This window comes from Polyodon spathula, chromosome 2 (genome assembly GCF_017654505.1).
Source record: "Polyodon spathula isolate WHYD16114869_AA chromosome 2, ASM1765450v1, whole genome shotgun sequence".
Taxonomy (NCBI): Eukaryota; Metazoa; Chordata; class Actinopteri; order Acipenseriformes; family Polyodontidae; genus Polyodon; species Polyodon spathula.
This window is the reverse complement of record NC_054535.1, coordinates 62,723,447-62,747,866: the sequence shown is the minus strand read 5'-3', so window position 1 is coordinate 62,747,866 and position 24,420 is coordinate 62,723,447. Positions and strand designations below refer to the sequence as shown.

At 37.7% G+C, this 24,420-nt stretch overlaps 1 protein-coding gene across 2 annotated transcripts in view; it reads right to left on the bottom strand.

Moving 5' to 3' along the window:
* LOC121299012 (transducin-like enhancer protein 4) overlaps positions 1–24,420 on the bottom strand; it is a 99,491-nt gene that overhangs the window by 22,161 nt on the left and 52,910 nt on the right. For both annotated transcript variants that reach the window (XM_041226444.1, XM_041226454.1), the window contains exons 9-10: positions 366–485; positions 155–208 (exon numbers count right to left, since the gene is read on the bottom strand). In XM_041226444.1, coding sequence (XP_041082378.1) covers positions 155–208; positions 366–485 — 174 coding nt within the window. The remainder of the gene's footprint in view (positions 1–154; positions 209–365; positions 486–24,420) is intronic.

The following is a 24,420-nucleotide window of genomic DNA, read 5'->3' as shown; positions in this document are numbered from 1 at the left end:
GTTTTTCCAATTGTTATACAGTGCTATTTCATCAGCTCAAGACAACCTTTTCATGGCGAACCTTATGTGTAACTGTGTTTACTAATTATTCTGCGAAAGCTTTAGAAAAAGGGTAAAGTACAGAGTTCTGATCTAACGATGACTGGGCACCTACCTCATTAGAAACATCAACCACCAAGTTATCATCACTCTTCTCTCCATCACTATCCTGAGAGACAAAATGGGTCAAATCAGTCTATCAAGTATCGACAAACACAAACAAATATATATATCACTCTCAAAAAAACCAACACCTGACACATCAATCATAGAGTCTGGTTTTCATCAACCCCTAAAAAATAAAATGAATTTACAATGACACTTACATAGCGGGTTGCCAAATCTTTGTCATCAGTCTTCTGTTTCTTGCTGTCCAAGGAGTAATCTGTAGAGTTCCTGTGTTTCTCTGCTGCTCTGAAACTAGCCGATGGTGACACAGACAAGCTCTGAAAAGGAAAATGTCTGTAATCAGGCTTTGCTCCAAGAAACCTGATATTTTTCAGACGGTTTCTTTTGTATGCAGATTTTTTCAATATCCCTCAAAAGCACTACATTATAACATTTCTAGATAAAAAAAAAGGAGGAGTTTACAACATATGTTATAAAACACTCCAAATAACCTTAAAATACATATTGAAATGAACTGGCACCAAATTGTAACAAATCCTCATGTTATAGACTACAACAAAAAGCTCAATATGACAGTGGTGTTTAAAATGTGAACACATTAGTACTGGTTCACGAGAGCATGTGGATATAAAATGTACCTTTAGGCAATGATCTTACTGTGTCTACTGAGGACTCTCCCCTTTGTCTAGGGAAGCTTAACAACAGACAAATCATTCAACTTCTCTATTGCTTTGATTTCTATACCACCTTTTTTCATTTCCTACAAAAACATTGACATTTTGCTATATGAACTCTACTTGGTCTCGCAGTTAAACAGTACTAGGTCCTAATCCTATGACTTGAGCCAAAGCCCCTCCCCCCCCCCCGCCCCCCCCTCCAAAAAATAAACTGTAACCATTCACAACCCCTAGCTTAGGTTACCTAAAGGGTTTAAAATCAATTTACCTACTCCTGAACTTCATGATCATGTTCACTTCACTCCAATTATTGTGCAGTTGAAGGTAAAACAGTAAAGACGTGTCCTTTTTACCACATTGGTCGACATTCATACAAAAACTCCAACTAACATCACAACGGTTTGTGTTTTGAAACAGTATTATAGATGTTTTGTCATTTTAAAAAAGTGGCTTTTTTATATGCCCACAGTAGGGAATCGGACAACCACATGTAAAACAATACAATTAGGCCAAATTTAACAAACATTGTGAAGCAAAAAAAAAGCAGCTATTTTTCAGCAAATGTATGTGCTGCTGTTCTGTCAAGCTAAACCAAAAAGTAGTGCATTCAGATCACTCACAATATATGTACCTATTAACTTTCCACAAAGTAATAAGTCCATACATTAAACCCTCATGTAAGTCTTTCCTTACATGAATCTAGATTAATTGAATTGCATAAATGACAGACTAAGGTGCTGCTTGACTACTGCTATATTGGATATCTGCCAAAGCAAAATAATTCAATACATATTCCAAATGGCAAATACTTAAATGACTCTCATTATTTGTTTCTCGTTTACAACCTTCAGCAGTGTCAGTATGCCATACTATACCTTCCCTTGTTTAAAATGTTAACTAAAATGTTTTAGTTTACAATACAGTTGGATTTTGCCATGCTTTTTAAACAAACAAGTAACTAACAGCGTACAGGAGTGAAATGGCAAGTTCAAATACATCTTTAGAGAGGAAGATCATGACAGTAAAGAACTAAAGACGTTTGAAGGGCCTGGCAAATACATTAGACGTTGACCAATATTGATTTTGCTGAAACCGATATAGATACTGATAACAGAAAACCTACTAACAGATTGTTGAAATTGTTACCAATACTAATAAAACTATATATTTTACTGAAAACTAGTAGACAGTGTACTTGAGAAATATGAAATGGTGAACAAAAAAGGATGCAGAAATCAACAAGTAGGAAGATTTAAAATGATGTCTATTGCTTTAGACATGGACTCATTTGCACTCCAAAGCTGTACTTTATCAAAAGGTTTTGTGGAGGAGTGTACACTGGTTTGCTGTCAACATTGAATCTTTCATTAACTTCTGCTCTGCTTTCTTTCCTTGTTTTTCCAAATTTGCTTCTGAATGATAAGGCAACTCCTGATATTGGAAGTATTTTTTTCTAGTTTTCATCTTATGATTAAGACTATAGCAGAAGACATACAGTGCCTATAGAAATTCTACATCCCCTTGAACTTTTTTCACATTTTGTTGTGTCAGTGCCACAGTGTTTAATGCATTTAAATTAGGATTTTTTCACTTATCTACACACCATAGCCCACACTGTTAAGGGGACAAAAGTTTTATTGAGAAAAAAAATTATATATTTATAAGTCGCCATCCCCCTGATGCATACTCCGGTGAAGCCCTTTTGGCCACTTATAGCTTTGAGTCTGTGGGATGGTCTCTACCAACTGGGCCCCTAGATTGGCCATATTGACCAATTCTTCTTTACAAACTGTCAAGCTCTGTCAGTTCCTTGGGGGTGCGATGGCCAGCATCTTAAGACATTCCACAAATTTTTGATAATTTAGTCGGGGCTTGACTGGGCCCACTCGAAGACTTTTACCGATTTGTTCCTTACCCGCCAGTGTACCTTGGCTGTGTGCTTTGGGTCCGTGTCCTGCTGAAGATGAACTCGGTCCCATTTTCAGCTTTTCTTGCAGCAGGTGTTCCTCAAGGACTTTTATGTTTGAACTGAAAGATCATAATTGGATAAGTCTCCATCCCCCCTGAGTTAATACTTGGTGGAAGCACCTTTGGCAGCAATTACAGCTGTGAGTCTGTTGGGATAGGTCTCTACCAACTTTGCACACCTAGATTTGGCAATATTTGACCATTCTTCTTTACAAAACTGTTCAAGCTCTGTCAAGTTCCTTGGGGAGTGTTGATGGACAGCAATCTTCAAGACATGCCACAAATTTTTGATTGGATTTAGGGCTCTGACTGGGCCACTCAAGGACATTTACCTTTTTGTTCCTTAGCCACTCCAGTGTAGCTTTGGCTGTGTGCTTTGGGTCGTTGTCATGCTGAAGATGAACTTCAGCTGGACTTCTTTGTAATCCATTCATTTTCCTTTCTATCCTGACAAGTGCCCCAGTCCCTGCTGATGAGAAACATCCCCATAACATGATGCTGCCACCACCATGCTTCACAGTAGGGATGGTGTTCATGCGCTTTGTTGGGTTTGCACCAAACATAACACTTTGCAACATAGCTAAAGAATCTCCTGAGTGTTTTTTTGCACACTTCACTGGGACAATTGGTAATGGCTTCCTTCTTGCCACACTACCATACAGGCCAGATTTTGAAGGTGATTGGTTACATGCACCTGAGCTAATTTAGGATTGCTATTACAAGTTTGAGGGGGGGTTGGACACTTATCCAACCAAGCTATTTCAGTTTTTATTTTTAATTAATTTTCTACAAATTTCTAGAATATTTTTTCACTTGGAAATTGTGGGGTAGGATGTGTAGATAAATGAAAAAAATAAAAAAATTCCTGGCTATAAAGGCAACAAAAGATGAACATTTTGAAAGGGGTGTAGACTTTCTATAGGCACTGTATTTATATATAAAAATCACTTTTGTTATAGAAACAATTCCTTGTAGAATGCAGAAACAATACACTCAGAGAAATATTTAACAAAAATGCTGAATACTGCCCTGTCCGCTAGAAACTAAAGTTTAGGCTTATAACAAATTCAGGGAGATAATGCTTTCTTTATGCTTAAAATAGCCTTTCTACCTTCTTTCTCAATCTGTGCTGAATTCAGAACTCATGTAGAGTAACACAGTAGCTTGGTAGCTCCCAGTTCAACTCTAAACATAGCAACATGTTCTGGCCAGCCATGTTTCGGTTTCAATTCAGTTTTATGATGTACAACAAAGGGAATTATTGACTGCTTTCTGAAAAACGTTAAATAAAAGAAGCCATATTTATGATTATTTCAACAATAACGATTGCTGAAAGCAGCTCTCATTTGTGTGCTTTTTCTCATCAACAATACAAAATGTGAAGCATAAGCTGTAAAGGTTTGTTATAGCCAGTACTTCTGGTCCATTAATCCAAAAGCAGACAACTTTAGACAGTACAATTTACCTGTGTATATTTAATTTCACCAATTTCTGACAGACTTGAATTTGGAACATCCTCCAGAGATTCAACTTCAAAAGCTAATTTATCAACTTAACAGTAAAGCAATGAAACCAGGCTACAGTTCAAATACAACCCAGTGATAGAATGATGGTAAAAAGAAATCAAACTGCAGAAGCAGTCCAGGTATTACTCAGGTAGCTACGGGCTACAAAATGCTTAGCTCTAGGAGACAGACAACCCCTGGGGAAATAGCTCCTAAGACAATAAAGCCACACAGCGAAAACACTCCGCACACACACTGTGTTCCAATCACATAGCTGCCATTTTTTCTTTCAAAATGTAGGTCACAAACACCATGGGAATATTTTTCTTGCAGTATCTGTGACCTGCCTCTCTTTTGCAGACAGCGATTGAAAACAATTACTAGGCTTCACTCAGCCAAAACACCCCAGGGGAAGAACAGGAATCTCATTTATTCTTAATAGCCAAGGACTACTGCCATAAAAGGCTGCTTTCTGGTACAACCTGGATTGTGCATCAGGCGTGAGGACACAAGCCCAACCATAGCCATACAACCCAATCACAGAAATGTTTGATGGCCAGTGTAGAAAACTCACCAGTAGCCATTACCAGAAACAAATGTGGATTTCACATATTTTCAGAAGGAAAGGGGGGGGGGGGGGTAGAGTATTAATTTATACAATTCTTAATTCTCTCTTTAAAATTGTAGGAGTTCAACACTGTCATTAATAGCATCCATGGTACACCAGGACTAAATCCATCATGACGATATTGCGTAACCCTGATTAATGAAATTTATGGGTTGCAACCAAATTGATACATTTTCATAGCCTAAACAAATCACACTGCAATTATGAGTTCTAATCACTACACAAAGACAGCACATGTCTGTCAGAAGCACTAAACAGGCATTATTTTCTAAAAAAACAAACAAACAAACAAACAAAAAAAACACACCTCACTGCTGCAGTTTCAAGGGAGGGAGGGCGGTAAAAGATTTTGAAAGATTTTGTAATGTTGTCCTTATTTCACTAGTCATTGTATGAACATGTAACTGCTAAATATTATCTATACCTATTATGGTATACCTCTTTCAGGACAGCTGATTGTACAGTCTGGCTTTCAGAAATACAAGAAGTTATTGAATTGTACTTTATTGTGTAAGGCATTTTTTTCATAATTACAAAAAAATAAAATAAATGATAGAGCAGACTTAGGTTTTCAGTTACCTTTTTGAGGAGAATGTTCAAAAAACAAATGCCCTGTTACAACCGAATACCTCCACAAATGTGATTTATATACCAGGAGGATCACATTGCATTACACCAACTTAGCAGGAACACAACACTTCACACTCAAGTATATGTTGGTACTGCTTTGGTAGTACAAAAAACATACAATAAATACGTATACTACTGCTTAATCACATCTCGTTTACACAATATCCCCCTTCCCCATGCCTTTATTGCTGTACCAAAGGATCGAAATGCAACATGCACACTTAAAACACGTGCTGCTGGTATTGTCTCACTGTTCTCTACTACTGTCGTCTTCTTCTAAAGCCAGTCAAACACAGAAACTGGTTATGGAGGAGTACTTATCCTACATTTCAAACAAGATAGGGCTCCACAATTACCTATTTGTGTGTCCTCCTTTCCCCTCAATAGAAATCACTATTATTTTCAAGCACTCCTGTTATCTCTTTATCTTTTGTTTGTTCCCATTTGTATCTAATGTCTTTGTCAACAACATGACAAAAGGGAGAGCAAACATGCAGTACAAACAGTGGGTCTAATAGCACCAAAGCTAAATCCCCCACAATTATCCACCCAGCTGCTCAATCCATGTTCAGACTCTTTTCACTGACAGCATAGTCAACAAAGGGAGTGAAACCCAATAGCTGTGTGGGTCAATACTGTCACTGTAAACCCTCTGGAGCAGGAAATGCTATTGTTTCAACACATTTGCAGGATAAATCAAGCACAGAGAGAGTGTGTGTTGGTTTTGGGTGACGGTCTGTGAACCATACACTGGCTGCTATTCCTAAATGTTCCTATTTACAAGGGTGCGCTGGATGGCTGCTAGAGGTTAATGTAGGCCTATCACCAATATAAAAGATAGAGACGACAGGTTGGGGGGGGGGGGGAGGTGGTGGTGGTGGTGAATGCCTCTGCACTAGTGGGAAGAAAATACAATGGATTAAGAAAGAACTGTAAAAATAGTTAGCAGGGTGACAATTCCCTGTGTTTTTGTGTATAACCTCTACACTCTAACACCACTAGTCCTAGACTGGCTGGCAGTAGCCTTGGTTCAGTTTGGAGTTTCTTCCAGTCTTTTTCCAGCAGGCAGTACAACACTGGGAAAGGAATTACATACAATATATTTAAATAAGGTTTTGCTGTATATTTGAAGTAGATTCAAGAAATGAACAAGCTCCTAAAATAGAATAAAATCTGAAAATGAATGATGAAACACTGCTGACTGGCTGAACTTGGCACTTCATTATTAAAGTGCATTACATGCATTTGAAATGGCCGCTACACACCAGACACAATGCGACAAGCAAAAATGTGCAGCAATGCGGCAAAATTAATAGAACGTATACTTTTAAGTATCTTTCCCACAACAGGGCAGCACAAAATAATTAGTATTGAATCTTGTTTTTTGTGGATTTTTGTTGTGGACAACTAGGTAAACAAGCAATCTGAGGACAGCTTCAATGCACGTGGTCCACCAAGGTGAAGCCGTATCCAAAACGATGGAGGAAAAAACAATACTTGCCGTGAAAATACCCAGAGCTTTATGACAAAAATCAATACAATTATAAAGACAGAGATGATAGCTAATGTACTGGAGTCTGTTTAGAAAAAACCAGACATGCCTGGGATGTATGATTTATTGGCATATATGTTGAAATACCGTCAGAAACTCAATTTGAACATCATGTTGACGAATATGTACCAGTCTTGATCATAGTTTTCTCAATAGCAGTTTTCACATCTGTCATGTCACCACAAAAGTATCTTGTAGTCCAATGAAAAATCACCTGGAGTCTATTGTGATATGTTTGAGTCTTATGCTTTTTACATTAGAGTGACATAATCCATAGGAATCAACAGCGGGAAACACTTCGTTTCCGAATCTCATTAGCTAGTTTATTTGATACGTGTCCATTCTGCAAACATTCCGAATCAGCTGGAGCTATATCTAAGACTTTGGGGACGTATATTGAAATAACACAGTGCTGCTATAATTGTGGGTAGGTCCCTTCATTAGTTTGAAATGAGAACAGCTCCCCGCAACCACTTACATTATTGAATGCAATGTTAATCATAACAATACATCAAAATACAACATGCAAAAGAAACATGTACAGTGTGAAAGATGTCTATTACACAAAAAGAAAACAGGTACAAGTTCCAGACTTATGGAAAATTAGACAGACCATGTTTTGTCCACACAAAGGTAATATAGCTTACACAATGCTTCATTGCACATGGTCAAGTTTTTTGGCTCAGAAGAGATGCTCCAGAAGAATGATTTTGGACATTGGCAGCGTGGTATTATGCAAACGTTTGGACGCATATGGATTATTATACAATGACCAAATACATTCGAAACAGCAAGGTGGGATAGTTTATGTTTCATTTCTCATGTAGTGCTGATGTACCCTTTAATTCTCAGTCCTCATATTTGGGAACTAACAAGCAACAGGCTGTAGTGCACACTATATGTGTAAATAGTAAAACATTTGGGGTTTTAAATCGATTAAAGACTACTCGATTAAGCATGTCTGTGGGTGTTGACCGATTAAAAAAAAAAAACAGTAATGCCAGTAAAATGCTAAACTTAATTTGTGGAGTATTGTACATAGGATAACTCTCACATGAGATTGCTGTACTGTACATAGGATTACTCTCACATGACATTGCTGTATTGTACATAGGATTACTCTCACATGACATTGCTGTACTGTACATAGGATTACTCTCACATGACACTGCTGTACTGTATATAGGATTACTCTCACATGACATTGCTGTACTGTACATAGGATTACTCACATGACATTGCTGTACTGTACATAGGATTACTCTCACATGACATTGCTGTACTGTACATAGGATTACTCACATGACATTGCTGTACTGTACATAGGATTACTCTCACATGACACTGCTGGACTGTGACTGAACTGTTTCATATTTTTATTGTTTTTGTAAATGCCAGCAATAAGCTAAACAGAACTTTAGAAAACACACAAAAAGAAGAATGTGGTAATGTTTATTAAATGTACTTATTTTAACTGCCAACATTATATGTATGTTCAAATGCCATATTTAATTATTAATATGTTGATAAAAAGTGGGAAAAATGGAATTGGCCATTTTTGAAAAACGGAATTTGGTATTCCCAAGAATGGAACAATTGTTACGCCTAATGATGGTTACAACTGAAGGCAGTGCAGATGCCAGTGTTTTCTGCAGTAGTATAAAGCAATTTTATGCAGGCCACCAGTTAACCATGCAGTCTATATCTTTGATAACAACCAACAGGGCTGCGTAGGATCAGAGGATGATTCAAAATCAGAGGCAGAGCCACAATAAATGTGTTGTTTATATTTAAAGTAAATTATAAAATTGTTGAGATACTTGTGTTTGAATATTGTTTCAAAATTGTGTAATGCAACAAAAATAGATTAAAGGGTTAATGCATGGCCGAAGGTTTCTCACTGATAACTTACCCTTTCTCTGTCAAAACGGCAAGTGTTTCAGTATCTAATGCAACTAGCTTGCATTTTGCAACTACTTCCTAAATATGACTATGGTATCGCTTGATGCAGACTGAAACTTTGCTTGTCCTGCCCGTTCTACTTTAATGTATCCCAATCTGCCCTGCACTGTCAGGGCAACTGTCATGGAGCACTGTGCCAAACTACCTCATTCATCCTCCTACTCCTCCTCCTCCTCCTATGAAATTGCTTCTTTGGGACACAGCCCCCTCCTGATTTCTCTCTCTCTCTACATACATACACACACACACACACACACACACACACACACACACCTTTAGGAACACACAAGTGCATAAATTAAAAAAAAAAAATGGACACAGGTTGTACAAATTACTGAAGAGGATAATTTGTATTTAAAAAAAAAAGGTTTTTATTTATTATCTATTTAATTATTTCCTCCATCTAGAAACGGCTGCAACCCAAGTAACTCACACAACAGATGTTTACAGCTGCAGAACTGCATAACAGCTGTCAGGAGCCATCTTTGGGGACTGCTACGTAGAGCCTTCAGCACACCTCAGAGCTTATCAACAAATACAATAAAAAACAGCAACAAACATAAAAAGACAAGAAAAAAAAGGTGGATCCACAGAAAGATGCAGTTTTTCAAAACAGCCTAAACCGCTGGATGCAAGAAGAAAGGATGGACAGGAGAAAAAAACAATTATTTATAAATTTATCCATGCTATTTTTCCTTCTTTTTTTGTTGGACAGACCAATAAAACCTCCACTGATGCCTATATATACTTGAAAATGTTCTGTTCATTTCCCCACTGCAGACAAAAGTAAGCTAATAACATCCCACCGAGAGTGCTGTCAGGCTAAATCCCTCAACCACTGAAATCGCTGCCTGGATAAATCTCACTTCACTTTTCCATTCCGCCAACTACTTAGGACAGGGCCCAGGGGAACTCTCCAGCTTATCCCTCCTCACACAATGTCAGACAGAAGCCAGAGTGGCCCAAATCAGTGCAGTGAAAAAAAAAGAGAATAAACTAAAAAGATTAATTCACAGATGTTCATGTATTTCACATACGCCATCGCCCTGTGGTCCGTTGCTAGGGCAACCGGAGACCACCAGTGTGAGTTTTATTGGCTTTATGAAGTGCAGCTCAGGGACTATAGTCCGAGAAATGCTGCTTGATAAAAGGGAGGCTTTCAGAAGCCTTGTTCTGCATTTAGCCGGAGCTTTATCAAGGAGCACTGCTATGCAATTCCTCAGAACAAAGAGCAAATCAGTATGACAACAAAAATATGAGAGAAAATAGAGAGAGAATAAAGTGATCGCAGTGGTGGTGTGGAGGGAGGTGGAGTTGTAATGTGTTTGCCTGGTCTCTGTTCAGTTAGCATTGGTAAAATAGATTCATTTTAAAATCTATATTGAAGCGTCTTACTGCAAGCTGAATTTGAGGGTTATGGTATAAGATATTGGGTGATTCAAGCTGGATTAGAACTGTTAAAAGTAATTGAGGCAAAAATCACCTTTCAGCAATTTAAGGCTTAAGCGTTCTGATCTGGTTGCTATGAAGATTGGGTGCTAAACCAGTTCTTAAATGGAATTAGCAGTGTGTAACGGGAGCAGGCTTACTCAAATTATATTCATTTCAAATACAAATCTCTGGATGGTAGAAGGCACACTGCTTTTTGTGATTACATTCGTAATTTGAGGATAATAACCAAGCCTCAAAACAACAAAATATAAAGACACACACACAAAGTGCATGGCAGCACAGTTACTTTTATGCTGCACCAGTAATGTTCAGTATTTTATAATTCCATGTGTAATTTGTTTTGACCTAATGTTAATTGACATTTAGCTGTAAAAATCATTTCAATTACTAAGTCAACTTTTTGGCATACTACATAGACAGACCAGTGCTTAACACAAGGAACAAGCTGTATACACCTCATGATGACACACACTGCCCCTTTTTACTCCAGTCAGAAGCCCTTATGCGCAGGATCAAACAGAACCAGACTGGTATGGTGGTTCCACAGTAGAAGGGAAAGAGGGGGAAGCTGGTTTGCATGAAGTGTTGACTTAAGAAAGAAAGCGTGAAAGAAAGATCGGCAAGAAAAAAAAAAAAAAAAAAAAAAACAGACCTCAAAAGAAACCCTTGCAGGGAACACGATACAGGAGAGTTATTTCTAGGGAAAAAGCACAGTTAAATTCTGAAAACCCCTTTGTGGCATTGGTCTCCATGACTGACAGCAAAACAGGGCCCCTTAATAGGATTTCCATATTATTTCCAAACACCTGCCTAGAAGTTATTTGTTTATGTTAAAGGGGTCAGAAACAACTCTCAATTCAGACATCTGCTTCTAGGGCACTTCTTAGGAGACCATAGAGAAAGCGGCTTTGTTGCCATGGAGATCTATTTTTTCCCCACTCTTTTACATTATTGGATTGTGTAGTGTTTCTGATTTTGTTTTGTTTTTCTACAGGCCAAGTGCCTGTCAACTGATCAAATCAACTTTTAAGCCCACTACATTAAAAATCTTATTTAATCCCTTTCTAAGAGCTGTCAATTAAACAGATTTATTTTTTCACTTTAGCTGTATGCGGGTATTTGAAATGCATACAACCATACTTCAAGGAGTATAGGGAGGTGAAAACCTACTAATTGCACAAAATGAGTACATTACAACCGAGTGAGGGTTTTTCAAAACCAAAGTTTACTCTGGGTAGTCACTATCCTTATTTATTTATTTAGAAATGATTTATTTTAATTAGAAATGATTTGCCTTGGCTTGGGCTTCTGGGAGGCAACACTACATATGATACAAGGTCTTTCTTGCACATAATATTTCAAGCTGGGAGGCATGAGATAATCAGAAGACCTGCCAACAAGCACACACTGAGTAAGTGGTCAAGGTGGGATTCAAACCCATCATCTCCTCACCATTAGACTTTTAGCTCCAACCATTAAACTGTTTCCTGCATAATCAAGTATCAAATTGGTAATAAATGTATAAGGAGCTGTTCATTAAGAAGTACAATATGTAAATACAGTGCCAGCTGATGAACTCGGTTTCCTGTAGAGTTTTTAAATCCTGCTTGTGTGCCAGTTTGAATTACAGCTGGTTGTCCAAGTAATTAACAGGCTAGAGTTCCTAGTACTACAGAATTTTTTGCTCTGGTAAACTTTGCTCAAGGCATGAGATACCATGTCTGTTATTTAAACGGAAGGTAAAATTTCCAAGTTTCATCAGTGTACTGAACATACTATCTAATACATGCATCTACTTCTTACACGTTTCAACGTATTACTGACAAATTAAATACAACAGGCCTAATTCTTGTGTCTTAATTGTGTCCATTTCCACTGCCTGCCCCGTGACAGAGACAGGTGTTACACCTGTGCAATAGTGGGCACTACTGGCTTAAAAACATAACGCTAATTGACTATTGGTATCATATTAAATTTGGGAGTATGAGCAAATATTTGTTGCAACAACAAAAAAACAACAAGAAAAGGCTGCTCTGAGGGTTAAGTGAGCAGGGCACAGTAAGATCCTGGCATTCATTCAACCTATACCCATACAATTAGGTGTTTTTTTTTTGTTTTTTTTTTCTCAGGATACCTCTCCTCACTTTGCTATGCTGTACTGCACATAGCTGAACAAAAGGCCACGATTCCTATTCTGCAACAAACCCAGGCACTCTACATATAAAGCACAGTGTCAGTTTACAAGAAATATAAAGCAACAAGGAGCAACCACAGGAGCAGTTTGAAGTCTGCAGTGAACAACCAGAGTGTGAGAATCACTTTACCGGTCAGCTAGTGAACAGTAAAATTAATATAAACTTGTCAAAAAGCTGTGTGAAAGGGTTACCCAAATAAGCATTCAACGTAAGGTTACAAGTCTATCCTCATGTAATATAGCACACAAAGGGTGAATAGTATCAGACTTTGGGCCTCATTTACAAAAGGGCACTAAATATTATAGTGCACAGGAATTGCAATTATTGTGCATGTTCATGATTTCCACATTTACTATTGTAGTTTTATTCATTATCGCGCAAAATAGTGAGCATAATATAGCACTGCCAGATTTTATTGTGCCACACTATGATAATCAGAATGAATATGTGATTTGTATGGAAATGCATGCCAATGTATTTAAATAAGGCACCCCACTCTTAAAAATGAGATGAACTTTATATATAAAAAAAAAAAAAAAAAAAAGTATTTACTAAAGGGCAATAACCATAGTGTGCGATGTTACACAAGTGGGTTGTCACTGAATAACTGTCAGACACATAGCAGTGGACGTTTTAATAAAACACAGGCCCCAAAGCTAGGGTACCAACAATGGTAATCCTAGCACCGGATTTAATAAAGAAAACAAAACAAAGCTAAAAATTAGTTTGCCCACAAATGGTGAGCGCTAGTCACTCTAAAAGGAACATCCCACTCCAGGAACCTACTACACTACTAACCTTTAGTTTGGGATTAAATCCCCTATCCGGTATGTTCACAGCAACTCTTCAAGCGGCCTTGGTTGGGCAACCCCCCACCCCCCCTCCACAATCAGCTCAGCTCTGGGCAAGCCTTCCTGTTTACCACAGCTGCAGCGCAGCTGAACCAGCGACAAGGTCCTCCCCGTCACACAACAATAATTAATTTGTTTGGAAACCAGGCTTTAACCTCATGGAGGCATTACTTGCATACAGGTGTCATATGGGTAGGATCTGAACAGCTACAGAAAACGAACAAGTTATGAATTTAAAAACAGAAGATTGTCTTTATAACTTGAAATTTTGTGTTTGAAAAACTAACAATTATTTTGCAAGATGGCTAAAACCTATTCCTGTTCGACATCAAACAAACAGAACGAGTCAGTCTGCCTCAAGAAATTCAGCATTTAAAGTTTTTATATAGAGAGCAGTGAAAAGTACTTGTAAATAATGGGTTATATTAAGTGTGAATAAATGTTATCATTTCTTATTTTATAGTTCATTACACTGGTACAAATAATAAGAGTGGTTAAATAAAACACGCAATTCTTAAATCAGTTTACAGTTCTACCTTAAGATGTTGTCTTGCCATCTTTAAAAGTAGGTTATAAACTCCTTTCGATTAGTTTTATTCTTGATTGTACAACACTTTTTGTTAAAAAAAAACAATTGTATTGTATGTTACATAATTCATGAAATACACTTTATAAAGGTAATGAAGTGGTTTGTGTCGTTTGTAACTTGCCTGGTTGAGAATCATCTGTCTGTCTCGTGGTGTCAATGACACCTTACTTGTTCTGGGGAGATGATCTCAATTTCTTTTTGAGTTCCACCTGTCCAGACTCTCCGCTTCCAGTGCATGTTGCCGCAAACCGGTTCTAAGCAGTATTCTCTTTAGTTTTTCTTTTCAGTTCAGTCCAATTTTTTTACATTTCTATGTCTCTTTGGCTGTGACCCAGGGCACTGACCTTGTGATGTATGGCTACTCATATTGCCTGCTTTCTGGAAGCTGGAGTTTTGAAAGAGGCTGGACAAAACAAGGTATTACAGTGCCGTGAAAAAGTATTTGCCCCCTGTCTGATTTTCTACATTTTTGCACATTTTTCACATTGAATTTGGTTAACAATCAGGCCTGATTTGGGCCAGCCCTGCCCAATATAAATCGGACTAACTTTGGCCCTTACCATCAGTGAAGTTGTCAGCACACAGGTTCTAGGAGCAGGGCTTCTCAAACTCGGTCCTGGGGACCCCCTGTGGCTGCTGGTTTTCATTCCAACCGAGCTCTCAATTACTTAACTAGACCCTTAACTGAACTAATAACTTCCTTAATTAGACCTTCTTACTTGTTTTCCCCTCTTAAACAGATGCAGTTCAAGTTAGTTATAAAAATACAGCTAACTTGAAATATGCAACTGTACAAGAGCTGAAAAGGAGTAAAAATGACTAAATAAGCAAATTATTTGTTAAATTATGGGTCTAGTTAAGTAATTAAGAGCTCGGTTGGAATGAAAAATAGCAGCCACAGGGGGTCCCCAGGACTGAGTTTGAGAAACCCTGGTCTAGAGGCACATTGTGCCATGATCAAAAGAAATTCTTGAAGACATCAGGAAAAAAAAGTTGCTTATCAGTCTGGGAAGGGTTACAAAGCAATTTCTAAGGCTCTGGGGCTCCACCAAACCACAGTCACAGCCATATTGTCCAAATGGAGAAAGTTTGGGACAGTATTGAATCTTCCCAGGAGTGGCGGTCCTGACAAAATCTCTCCAAGAGCAAGGCATAAAATCATCCAGGAAGTCACAAAGAAACCTAGAACAAAATCCAGGGATCTGCAGGCCTCTCTTGCCTCGGCTAAGGTCAGCGTTCATGACTCCACCATCAGAACGACACTGGTTAAAAATGGGATTCATGGCAGGAGTAGCAAGGACTAAAACCACTGCTCACTAAGAAGAACATGAATGCTCGTCTCAAGTTTGCCAAAAAAACATCCTCAAGAGTTCTGGAACAATGTTCTATATACAGATGAATCAGGAGTGGAACTTTTTGGCCAACATGAACCCAGTTATGTCTGGTGAAAACCAAACACTGTATTCCACAATAAGAACCTCATACCAACGGTAAAGCATGGTGGTGATAGTGTCATGATTTGGGGATGCTTTGCTACACCAGGACCTGGTAACTTGCCATCATTGAAGGATCCATGCATTCTGCTCTGTATCAGAGAATTCTACAGGAGAATGTCAAGCCATCCGTCTGTGAGCTGAAGCTGAAGCACAGCAAGCAAGTCACATCAGAATGGTTGAAGAACAAGAAATTTAAAGTTTTGGAATGGCCTAGTCAAAGTCCAGACCTAAACTCAATTGAGAGTGGCAGGACCTGAAACGAGCAGTTTATGCTGAAAAACACTGAAATGTCACTGAGTTGAAGCAGTTCTGCATGAAGGAGTGGGCCAAAATTCCTCCATGGCGCTATGAGAGACTGATCAATAACTACAGGAAGCGTTTGATTGCAGTTATTGCTGCTAAAGGTGGCGTAACCAGTTACTGAGTCTAAGGGGGTGATTACTTTTTCACACAGGGGCATTGGGTGTTGCATAACTTTCTTTAATAAATTAAAGAAATAAGTATCAAAATGTTGTGTTATTTGTTCACTCAGGGTCCCTTTAATGTAATATTAGACTTTGGTTGAAGATCTGATAACATTCAGTGTCAAAAATATGCAAAAATGTAGGAAATCAGACAGAGGGAAAACACTTTTTCACGGTACTGTATAATTTAAAACAACCTCCTCCACTAGAATTTCTAACTCGCGGGCAGCTTTAGTTTGCATTGCCGCTGCCTGTCCCCTGTAGAGGGCTGCACCTGTTGATCGCTCATTTTCAGTCAATGTATGCCATCTCCACCTCTCACAATAAGCCACTGACCAAAAGATACACCTGGACTGCTGGGGCTTGATATATCACGGTATTCAAGGGTAAGTCTCAAGACATTATCGTGCAAATACATGTTATCGCTCACAATACATGTAGTGTGCACACTATGGTATGTAAATGAATGCGTTCCCTGCTACTAAATGGGTCAGTAAATATTGATTTATGGTGCACGTTAGGCTCAATACTTAATGTCCACGTTACAGATACAATTCATGCTCTTTTGTAAATGAGGCCCTATATGCCCAAACAGGCATTTACTAGGGGTGTGTTTTCTTAGATTTGCCAAATCACAGCCTTTTTTTTTTTTTTTTAACACATGTTCATTTCTGGGAGGATGGTTAATAGAATGGAAAGAAAAAAGCATCAATTAAACTGAAACAGATAGGCTAAGGCAACAAACTGTGCTTCACAAATTATTATTTGTTCTACTTCAGTGGACAGTTGTTGGATTAGAATATAACAAATAACAATGTCATACCCAATCGCATCACTAATCTACCCATGTACACCACCTGAGCACTGGCCATGCCCCCAGATATTTATTCATTTGTTCCACAAACAAACAATTAGAACATATTTCCAAGAATTAAGGCATCTGTCAGGTTATATGCATTAATTTGCCCAGAGGCAGAGAGCAATTAATATCTAACAAATTGCTACAGCACACCTACTGGAACACAGCGCTTTAATGAACAGTGATATGAGATTATTTTCTGTCCTATATTGCAGCTTTTATTTGCAACATTTACACATTTACTCACCGTTAATGTAAATAATGACATGCATACAGAAACTGTTAAATTATCATTTGGCAAGTGGATGCACTCACTTGCATTTATTTCCACTATTTAGAAACCTCTAACCTGCAGAAAAGACCAACTGTAAATTATATAGCAGGGATTCTAAATATTAAATATGGTGTTCTTTGTGTCCGGTCTTAGCGTTTAAGGATATTCCTACCTGAATACTGCCAATGTGGGACTAAAAGCATATTTATAACAGAAACAAAACAAGTTAAGCCTGTGATTAGGATAAAAATACATTACTTAATTTTTTCTAGAGGGATAAGGAAATTCTAGTAGATGTGGCATCTGTGGTTATCTTAGGCATAGATCTTGTAGCTAGGAATGTGAGAATGAGATAGATTCAAGAAGCACTTTTTTATTTTTTTATTTAGGGATCTTCCCAATGTCCTTTCCCTTGTGCAAATGGGTGCTTTGTATGCTAAAGCATATTATTCAGCTACTTTATTACAGTGGTTAAATACCTCATTAACACATACTGGTCCTATTACACACTGTGACATTACCTTCTGAAAGCAGAAAGCAGAACTGCTAGTCTAAGGGTTTTCAAAATAAGCAGGTGACCGGCACAATCCATCATATAAAACAATATTTCACCACCTACTTTTATTTTAAAATATTATGATTCTTTCTGTGTAAAAACTATTCTTTTTTGATCTGAGATATTGGGTGGGCAATGTCATGTGATAGGCTGTACTCCAATAAGAAGAAAGGCATGCTGGGCTATCAGCTAATCCCTTGTCAACTGACGGCAGAAGACGAACGGGAGAGGAAGATCTGAGGAGGAGGAATAAATCAAGGTGACTCCAATACTTGGTACCAATAGGCAATGCAACATTTGTTTATCTTTATTATGAAAAGTTATTTTTATTAAGGATAATATTTAACACTTGGTAGACAAATTTAAGTGCATTACTTTAAGTATACTTAAAAATCTTGACAAACCGTGCACGTCATAAAAATATTGCATTTGTGACGTACCTTAAATTAAGAAATGCCTTTGTTATTTAAGTTTTCAATCTGTTATTTTACTGAAAATTAAATATGCTTTTTAAAATAGGAAGTTGTTATGCAAACGGCTGCTGCACATATTAGAAGAATTCTATTTTTCCGTCGATGTGTCACATGACTCAATTACATCATTATTCTCCTAGAAGGATAGGAGGTATTTTATTAATACGGCTGCAGCAGCTGGAATAATAACGTGTATGGCTGCTGTACATGTTAGAACAATGCTGATGTGCTGCACTATGGCTACAGATCTTACACTGAAGTGCCACCCGATGATGACACCAATGTATACACATGGCGTGTAAATGCTATTTATTATTTATTACTCAAAGGCGTGTGGTGATAACACATTTTAATAAAGACTGAAGTCATTCAAACAAATATATTCTGTAACTAGTAATTATATTAATAACCCAAAGCCAGGCAGTTGTGGATTCTTTGGCATCCCGGGACTAGGCAGTGGTCCTGTTGGTCTCATCAATACTTTATCTATAAATATGTTTCCAATTTTAATTAAGAGGCTTGAAAATAAAATCCAAGGACGGCCACTGGATGAAAGTTAAAGCGAGGTTTGGTTCGTAAAAAAGTATCTTACAGGTTTAAAATATTCTTTTTTTTTTTCACATATGTTTAAGTTACATGAAAACTGTTTACAAAAGTATATTTGATTTATTGATAGATAAAATCGGAAATTACGTTTACCCACCCTACTGCAAGTGGATAACTACTGAAAGCCAGAGGTGGGTTCAACTAGGCAGTGGTCCTTAAAGTCATTTTGGCACGGGCATAATTTGATCTTACCTGGCAATAGCATGTTTACACAGATAACTGTAAACTAAAATTAAAAAAAAAAAGTGTAGATAGCGTCTCGCTTTGTTTCAATTTTGCAAATTTGTCAACACTACTCTGTTTTAAAGATCGCTTCTCTCCAGTATAATTATTCAGAGAAAGTGGATTCATAACTAAATATGCTACGCTCTTTCCCTTGTCTGGTGAAATAAAAAAATATAGAAAAATTAAATTAAATTCTAAAATACTGAAATGTATTATTTTTCTCAATAAAAGTATGCGAAAAAGCTTTCTTTATTTTCCCACGCTACGACCCACCAGAAATGTGTTCACAACCCATAATTTAGTAACAGCTGCCAGGGGCATGATGGCCTGGCTTCGTGGGCACCTCTTTGAGGACCACTGAACTAGGAGAACGTTTGCAAACAGTATTAAACTTTTTTTCTGTTGGTGGTCCTTTCTCAAAAGTTTGCTAACTGAGACTAACACTCTGAAGAGGTAGTTTGTGTAAAACAGTAATGGTGACAGGCTGGGAGAATATTTCTTTGTACGTTCAACTAGGTGAACTTTCACACCAAACTGTGTTAGCTTTGAACAAGGCTAATTGAATGGTACATTCTACGATTTTCAGATATGCAACACATCCTAAAAGAAAGCAAAACGGCCGGATGAGCTATTTTAAAACTGGAATTCATTTATTTTTTTAAACAGACTCTGGCCTGCTTGCTATCCTCAAGCAAAACGGCACCACTCTTGGAGAACGCTTGTTTAACTTCATGGCTCTGACTCTTTGGAACTCTTTCCCAGCTTTGGTGTGTGATGCTCCCACTGTCACTCGCTTTACAACTCTCAAGACCCACCTGTTCTCTCTGGTTTTTCATGCTCTTTAAGCCCGATATCTGCGATTAGCTGCAGTGTTGCTGTTATTTCACGTATTATGTTACTATTGTGTATTATGCACTTTCCACTGTACTTAATGTACTGCTTCATGTATTACGCATTTCTCTGTATTCATAGTATTATGGATTTTCTTCTTGTTACTGCACCTTGTAAAGCACCTTGTGATGGTGGTCCACTATGAAAGGCACTATATAAAATAAAGATTGATCGATTGACTGATAAATAATAATAATAACAATAATAATAATAATTTCATCAAATATGTTATCAAGTTGACCAACAAAAATCCAATGTTACCAGCCATCATCAACTTGCCTAAAAGCACACTGATATTTTTTTTCCCCCTCATTATTAAACCCGTGGGCTTTGTATCCGATTACTTGAAGAGCAGGTTTAAATTGCAGCTACACATTTAAACCATTAAACACCCTCCTCCATTTTACAACACACTAGACAACCTCTTCAAAAGCAACAGCAATATTTCCTACAATTAAACTTACTGTTGCAGGTTGGTTGGGCTAATCAAATATTTCTGCTGCCAATAAAATAAAATCAAAACACTACTTATAAAAGACTAAATGTAACAATATGTCTTTACATAGACTGGTTTCTTTTTCTTTGGATGGTTTTCAGGAGAAATAATTATTTTAAAAAGTTCAGGGGTCATTAAATTTAAATATCCACTGAACTTCTTCCTGCCAGAAATTACTTTGTGAACAAGCAATACTGTCTCTAAATACAAATTAGTTGAGGAGAAAAATTAAAAGGGGCATTACCCTGCTTGAATAAATAATTTCTCTGTGCAGAGGTAGCTCAGAATTGGCACACCCAAGCTGTTGAACATCATTCCAAGCTGCCCAGCACAGACGATCATAAAAAGCCTGTCTTTACACAGAGCAACTAAAGGAGCAACAGATCCATCCATCCATCCACATATACACACAAACTTCTTGTCAAAAGTTTACATACACCAATGGAAATGAAAACAATGAAAACTCCAAAAATGCTAATTTGAAAGTATTCATACCCTTTGATGCTATAATAGTACTGTCTACAACAGTGATCTTCATTGCGCGGCCCGCGAGCCACTGGCAGCCTCCAAGACCCTAAATTTGTCTCTTCAAATGATCGTTTGTTAATAAAGATTTAGAAATAAAAAAAAGGGGATTCATAACATTGCGCAGTTGAGCTAGAAATAGAAACCTAAATGAACTCTGGGAGTTGTATTTTACTCAGCTCCCGCTTAAGTGTTATAAGTACGTGACAATGAGCCGAGTAAAATACAACTCCCAAAATGCATTTAAAATTTCTGTTTCTCGCTCAACGTCGCAAGGCGTGAATGCTATCAGTAAGAGAGAATGGATCGGTATCTTTTCCCGCTGACGAAAAAAAAAAAAAAAACACAGTGAAAGCAACCATAACCTGCATAATGAACCCAGTACGAGTGCAACGGTTGCTGAAAATGAGGGGTCTGTGAACGAAACTGAAACTGGAACTACTGTAAAAAATAAAGGAAAGTTCAGAATGAGCACAGCAAGTTTCAGGAGAGATGGACAAATGACTTTGTCTTTATTTTTAATTAAGAATCTGAAAAGCCAGTTTGCTTGATATGCCAGAAAGTCGTCTCAGTATTAAAAACCAGCAATTTGGAGCAACAATATTTGAGTGTGCACTGGGAACTTAATGAACAATACCCAACTGGTATTTCCATTCGGAAAAGCAAAACCAACCAGCTTGTCAGATCATTGAAAAAACAACAGAAAGTGCTAAAAACTGCTAGCCCGGTTGCAGAATATCTAACAGGCATCCTTTGAAATTGGTTGGATATTAGCATGGTACAGAAAGGCAGTGCTTCATGGCTTCTGCGGAAATTTTATATGCAGGATTTCCTCCAACAGAAATTAAATACTAAAACAAAATTAGGGAGCTACAGTTATCTGATACTACAGTAACGAGGAGGGTAGAAGCGATCGTCCAAGACATCTGACAACAAGTCATTTCAGACGTTTTTACAGTATCACAATTGTGTGTGGACTCTTGTGAGCAAGGTGAAAAACTGCAAAATGCAAAAGATTATGCAGGTTGTCATCAAGATTGTGAATTTCATTGTTTCAAAAGCCCTGAACCAATGGCAACTGGCTTTGCATGACTTTCATCACATACAGGGGTTACAGTTTTGTTTAATGGCTTTCAGTACCCCCACTTTCAAAATTGTTCCAGTGCTACTAACCACCGGCAGTTCGGAGAATTAATGGAGGAGGTTGAAACAGAGTATGGCAATCTGGTTATGCATAGTGAAGTCAGATGGCTTTGAGGATGAGTGCTGGAACGACTTCACAGCCTGCTCCCTGTAATTTGCAACTTCCTTGAAAGTAAGGGAAAAGAGAAAAGGAACTTGATGATCCAGACTGGCTAATAAAGCTAAATAATAATAATACATCTTTTCTAACTTACATTACAAGCTCACACAATGTTCTCAACCTACAACTACAAGGCAAGCAAAAATGGCATTTCAGAGCAAAATAAGAACATTATTTGTTCCTGACTTAAAGTCCTATCTTTCCTCATTTTCTAAAATTGAAGTCACTCACAATACAGACCTACAGAATCATTATAGAGCTGATTCTTTTTGTACTTCTTTTGGACAAATACAGAAGGAATTTCAATCCAGATTTGAAGATATTATGGGTCTGAAAACTTTGTTTTGTTGAGAACCCTTTTCTTGCAAGTATTTCTTCTGTGTTACCTGCTCTCACAGACCTAGAAGCAGACCAAGCAGCAGTGGAAAATGAAAAAGTGGAGCTCCAGTCAGATGACATTTTGAAAGCGGAGCTGAGGCAAGTAGTTTATCATTTTTGGAATGCTGTCTCTGGATTTGCACTATCCAATTCTAAGGCAATGTGCTTAAAAGACGCTGACTTTTTTGTTAGCATATACACCTGTGAATCTACTTTCTCTACAATGAACACTGTAAAAAACAACACATAGGAATAAACCAATACAAGAACAGAGACAGTCTTACAAGGACTGCAGTAACTGAATACAAATACTGCAGACACAAGGTCAAGAGGCAACTGGGACACTTCTGCTTTCTCCTGGAGCAACTGAGACACTTCTGCTTTCTCCTGGAGCAACTGGGACACTTCCGCTTAATCATTCTTTTTAATATTTGGTGCAGCCCTTGCTTGCTTGACATATAAGCAAAACTTTTGCTACAGAAGATTTTTCCTATAAATTATTTGTTCTAGAAATTATAAGTTTCCATTGGGCTATGTAAACTTTTGACTACAACTGTTGTGTGTTTATATATATATATATATATATATATATATATATATATATATATATATATATATATATATATAAATCATCATCATCATCATCATCATCAGCCTTTTTCAATCCACTGCTGGATGAAGGCATGTTCCATGTCTGGCCCACTGCCATTTCAGTTTTCACTCCTATAATAACATGGCATACTTTTGTTTGCGCTCTCATCTATTCCTTCATTTTCCTGTCTCTTCTTGTTATTCCCAGCATGCATCTTTCCATACTCCGTTGACTGATTTGTAATTTTTTTTGTAACTTTTGCATTGAGGGTCCAGGTTTCACAACGTTAGCACTGACAGCACGCACTGGTCGAAAGAAGTTTCTTCTTCCAGGTATTCCCCATCATTAATATATATATATATATATATATATATATATATATATATATATATATATATATATATATATATATATATATATATAGTACCAGTCAAAAGTTTGAGTACTTTTCCTGGAAACTAGGTTTTTTTTCATAACTGACAATGTTTTATAGCCACCATTTGTCTTAACAGCCTCACAAACACGAGGCATTAGGTTAACAAGTTTCAGCAGGAAATCACCTGACATGTCTTCCCAGCTCTTCTGCAGCAATTCCCAGAGATGTAGGGCACTTGTGGGTAGCTTTGCTTTTACTCTTCTGTCCAGTTCGTCCCACACAAGTTCTGTGGGATTGAGGTCTGGAGACTGGGCAGGCCAGGTCATTAGATTGAGTTGTCCTTCACTTTCGTTCTTCGCCAGATAGTTCTTGCACAACTTTGAGGTGTGTTTCGGGTCATTATCTTGCTGAAGAATGAAGGATTGCCCAACTAGCCGTAATCCTGATGGAATGACATGCCTCTGAAGTATGCAATGATAGCCATGCTGGTTGAGCTTGCCATGGACTTTGTAAAGATCACCAAGTCTGTCACCAGCAAAGCAACCACAGACCATGACACTGCCTCCTCCATGCTTGACAGTGGGAACCACATATGCAGAACTCATGCGCTCACCCTCTCTGCGTCTTACAATTACTCTGCGGTTGGACCCAAATATTTCAAATTTTGACTCACTCGTCCATAAGACCGACTTCCACTCCTCAAACGTCCAGTTTCTGTGTTTTTTGGCC